Below are 5217 nucleotides of genomic sequence, written 5' to 3' on the forward strand. Positions count from 1 at the left end.
TAGCGGGTGTCTTCTCTGGAGGCACCATCTCTAATCCTTTCTCTTGTTGTGAACTAGTGCCTAAAGTGGCCCTAAAAAATTTTAAAAAAATACTTTTAGCACCGGTTCTTTCTGTGAACCGGTGCCTAAAGTGGCCTAAAAAAATAAAAATAAAACTTTTAGCACCGGTTTTGTTTCAAAACCGGTGCTAAAAATGCCCCAAAAAAATTAAAAAAAAAATTTCTTTTTTTGCATTTTTTTCACTTAAATTAATATATAAACACTAACATATATATAAAGTTACAAAAATTTACTTCTAATACTCCAAAAACCTGTTCTAATGAAGCATACAACTTCAACAATGCTCTTTGGCACTCATTTCATACACATTATAACCACATTAAAAGTAACATCAATGATAAATGGAATGAACAAATTAATTAGTAAGATATTTGGATAAGAGGCAGCTGGACTAAATCCTGATAACTATACAGAAGAGTATTGACAATAGAAACAGTAGACATTATAGCCATATGAGGTCAGCTCGATCAGTTCCAGCAAAGAAACAGGCTTTATTCTGGACTTCAGACAGAGCAGGATAGCTAGAGCATGCACATTACGTAGGCTATGGGCATCTGAATATTTGACTTTTCAAGTTTGTTGTGTGCTTTTAACAGCTACTTTACTAGACGTTTCCTTCTCAAGGTTATTGCGGAAATACTCTAAGTTTTCAAGATCAAACCAGTCTTTTCGCATCTGCAGTATGACGATAAAATTACATTACAAGGTGACAAGAAATACGTGCATTAAAGACTGAAGGAATTAAGATTCATGTACATACAAAGTATGGGTAATCAGAATCACAAAAGTTTTCTGGAGCAAATTGCATAAATAAATTGATGAAATAGAGAACGTAGCTTCCACATTCCTCATCATCCCTTTGTTGAGGCACCTGAAAATGGCATCATATATGCGTAAAGCAGATTAGGGTTATTCCTGAATATAGATAAATCTATACAAGGTTCATATACTTCAATCAGGACTAAGATCACCTTAGGTATCAAGAGAGGAATTCGGGAAATCACATTCTTGTCTTCTTCCCTGCCCTCTACCCTATAGATGTCCTGAACAAACCTGAACCAAAGACAACCATTGAACGTAATATAATTAACTGGGTAAGCAAACCACCAAAAGTGTATTAAGGTCAGAATTCATGTGAATCACCCAATCACAATATGAATTTCAGTTTTCTTTGTCTTGATTAAAAATGAAATTGGTTTCTTAACACAATAAATAGTCAAATTTAGCACAGTGGAATGTTTCATAAAGATTACAAGAAAATGATATGCTACAACAGGATTCAAATCCTAGAATGTATGAATTATTATATTACTCCCTCCGTCCCTTTATTAGAAGCCTATTTCTAATATTTATTACTCACATAATAAAGAGAAATAGGCTTCTAATTTAGGGATGGAAGGAGTATAAATTACCAATACAAATATCAATACATTGGTAAGTATCCATGTAACCTAAACCACAAGAGAACAACACATTATTCTTTTCTGTAAAAAAAGAATAAACAAGTAGGGAGAGCAAATTTTGAAGTGAAATGCAGTAATTACAGAAACAAAAGTGAAGTATCATACTTTCTAATCTCAGGTTCAAGTCTCTTTGGCTCCGCATTCTCAAGTGAGTCCAGCAGCAACATACATGGGGTTCTAGTTTTCGAGTCAGAACTATCATTAAAGTGGACAAATATCAAGAGGCTCCAGTGACTCCTAGTGAAATTAAAAAAGAAAAAGAAAAAGAAAAAAAAATCAAGTGAGAGATGTAGTCAATGAAAAGAACCCAGATATAACATGGTATAGCAGCAAATTTCAATAGACAGCAGCAATTACCAACAACAAATAGGAACAATCACATAATCCTTGGAGAAAATGCTTTTCTTTTTAATCCATGTCTGAACTTTAGGTCTAGAAGAAGTTAATCTTACTCCATGTAATATACTATGAAGTGTGTCTCCATGTAAAAAGGAGTTAACACATAAAACAGCAACTCATTATATTTCCCCCCTTAGGATGCAGAGTTTCAATAATCATCCCATCTTGCAAAAGTAAAGCATAGGGATTTTAAAAGGAGAGACAAGTAACAACCAAATAAACCACAGATAACAAGTATGCACAGCTGCACAGAAAGGTAAAGATACAACCTTTTCTCTATAAAGTAATGCTTATTCGATGTCCACGCATACATGAAACATGATGGGTCATGCTTACATCAACAGTAAACTATTGGTTCAGAGAATCTCAATTAACAGCAATGCCCTTTTTTTTTTTTTTTTAATTCTGTCTGTTTATCTTTGATGCATAGAGCTATCCTGCATCTTGTTGTATTATTCAGAATTTAAAAAATATACAAAATCACATTTACTACATATCCAACACATAGCAGAGGAAATTTTTACTCAAGTGCCATATCATCTTCTGTTGCTCACAAGTCAATATACTAGGGAATTCTCATATGGGAATTCTCATATGAGATGGGTTATTGAATAAGATGGAAGAAATGTTACCCACTTACTCGTGATTAAGTACAAGTCAAAATATTGACAAGAAAAAAGCCAAACCATCTATCAAGTATTAATAATTATTAAAAGAAAAAAATCACCCTGAGGGTATAAAAAAAGCATCTTGTTAATAAGTACAAGTCTAATATATTTCATAACCTATACACCCGATGTATTTCAAAGATCCTCTAAATGTTGATGACTCAACCACTCAAGTGAACTACATTTAATAAAGAATTAGAGCTTTTCAGGAAAAACCAAAAAAGAAAATTATGATCGGCAATGGGTGGAAGGATAGTTTCAAATATCAGCAAATGTTGCTATTCTCCACGTCAACCAACAAAAAAAGAAATACCACCTAAACCTAATGTTTCAGAATGTACCAATTAGACAATCTTATATACTGAAGATGAGAAATTCTAATGAAAAACTGAATAGAACAATTGTTAGATCAATAAAATCCACTTAAGATAATAGAAAGCCCCTCAAGAGAGATGCTTAACTAATTAACTCAAACTAGTGATGTCAATGTATATGTCTGAACAAATCCATAAAGTTGCCAATATGTAGCTTGAATCATGACACAGATTAATTAAAGGCTCACATTAAAGGCAGCACTATGTACAAAGGTCACAATTGCTAATTATTTGCAGGCGACTAGAAGTCTTTCTCAAGGACCACAATACAATAAATCACTTGATCTAGAACCCAACTACGCCTTTCTATACAACTATAGAAAAATAAAAACATTCAGTAGATTAAAAAGCAAAAACACCAGACAGAAGGGCACGGAACTCACAGCATATTGAAAAATATATATATCCAACCTTAAAAATTATATGCTAAACTTGTATAAAATGTGGCTTCAAACTACTCTAGAAGATATATACTCTAAATTAATACTATGATAATACAGAACATCAGATTTTTGCTTAATGTTTCCCAACTTCACAGACTTGTCAAACCCCTTTTGAACACTCAGTAAAACCTAAAGCTTGCAATTGACATTTCAGAGCAAGTACACATGTCACCTACTCATTCCCATGCAATATTCTGTTAGAATTTCTAAACATGTAATTATAATATTGAGATCTGATAATATTTACCAGCCTCATATTCTATTTCCTTTCAAATCATGATACACTCTAGTATTTCATATAAAAGAGACAAAGTTATATAAGCAACAACTCTTTATCAGCTTCATTTAACAAAAATTGACACTCAAATCCAATGCTTGAAAAAATTGACTAATGCATACAAATTTTAATTAGTATGAATATAGTGAAACTCAACTTGTTCATAGGCCAATTATAATGAATTAAACTAATAATTCATCAAAACAAACTCAGATTCATAGCAAAGTTATTGAATAATAAAAAATAAAAAAAAATAAAAAAATAAAAAGAAAAAAAGAAATAGTGAACCCAAAATAGCAAGTCAAGTTCCAAAATCAAAGAACCCACATTACACAATCTACAGATTCTACACAGCCAAGGTTAGCAAAAATATTACTTGAAATTGGGGAAAAAATTGAGCAAAAAAACGCAGATTAAAAAAAATAAATCAAAAACACAACGTAATACCACAAATTTCAACTAAATCTATAACAAAATCAACAAAAAATACAGCATAAAAGAATATAAAGATGAATTAAGCGAAAAAGAGAAGAAACTTACTAGTAATTGGGGAAAAAATTGAGCGAAAGAGAGATTTATATTAGGGTTTTGTAAGCTTTAACAAGGAAAAGAAAAAAAAAAAAAAAAAAAAAAAAAAAAAAACCTTTCAATCGCCGGTACCGGAAGCCGTTAAAGGTGACGGTATCTTGGTCGGAAGCGTTGCAGGTAACAGTGTCGCCGGTCTAACTGTCTCTCTAACTGTTCACCACTTGCTTTAACTCGAACAAGATTCGAACGAAAATCGAAGACCTCACACGAGAGATGAGAGCAGAACGAGATGGGAACGAAAGAGGAAGGAGAGATGAGAGCAGAACGAAAGATGAGAGAGAATGAGAGATGAGAGCAGAACGAGAGATGAGAGAGAACGAGAGCAGGGCAGAACCAGAGATAAGAGAGAATGGAGAGCAGAACCAAAGAGGGAGTGAATGAAATAGAGAGGCGGATGAGAGAGATATAACAGCCCAGTTTTTTTTTTTTAATTTCGCACCGGTTTTAACCAGTGCTAAAACACTATTTTGCACCGGTTTGGACTGAACCGGTGCGAAATCTCTTTCTCCCTTTTTTTTCTCTTTTGTAATTCGCACCAGTTTAAACCGATGCGAAAAAGATGATTTCGCACCAGTTTAATAGGAACCGGTGCGAAAAATCTTTTCTCAAATCCCGCCCATTTCTTTTACCACCGGTTTTCAAGAACTGGTGCGAAAAGTGGGTGCCTAATTCATTTTTTCTACTAGTGAAGAGCAACTGAAAATTAGAGAAAAACCTAGACATTCCTCTGAAGTTTTGCTTGAAGATACCCCAGACGGTTGACCGACTGTGGGTGTATTGAAAGCTAGGAGGATGTCAAGAGACCCTCGGGCGATTTTAATATGTTTTGAATGAAGAACACTCAGACGGTGACCGGTTGAGTGACGAAAAGGAAGACGGTTGTGCAAGAACTAGCAGCCGGTATCAGAGCTCTCTTTCTCAGAAAAATTTCTCAGAAATTGCAAA

At 33.7% G+C, this 5217-nt stretch overlaps 1 protein-coding gene across 2 annotated transcripts; it reads right to left on the reverse strand.

Annotated features, from left to right (window-relative positions):
* Positions 1-238: 238 nt before the first annotated feature.
* On the reverse strand, positions 239-4868 carry LOC110716441 (ubiquitin-like-specific protease 1D). Of its 2 annotated transcripts, XM_021895058.1 has the most exons (5): positions 4328-4868; positions 1629-1760; positions 1032-1113; positions 821-931; positions 240-735 (listed from the first exon to the last, which is right to left on the reverse strand). In XM_021895058.1, the coding sequence occupies exons 2-5, from the start codon at positions 1688-1690 to the stop codon at positions 631-633; spliced, it is 360 nt and encodes a 119-aa protein (XP_021750750.1). In that variant the 5' UTR covers positions 1691-1760; positions 4328-4868; the 3' UTR covers positions 240-630. The 2 variants fall into 2 exon arrangements, with proteins under 2 accessions (XP_021750752.1, XP_021750750.1); XM_021895060.1 differs by lacking the exon at positions 4328-4868 and having other exon boundaries at positions 239-735; positions 1629-2377.
* Between the last annotated feature and the right edge of the window lie 349 nt (positions 4869-5217).

The sequence above is a fragment of the Chenopodium quinoa genome, unplaced genomic scaffold, assembly GCF_001683475.1.
Source record: "Chenopodium quinoa cultivar QQ74 unplaced genomic scaffold, ASM168347v1, whole genome shotgun sequence".
Classification (NCBI taxonomy): domain Eukaryota; kingdom Viridiplantae; phylum Streptophyta; class Magnoliopsida; order Caryophyllales; family Amaranthaceae; genus Chenopodium; species Chenopodium quinoa.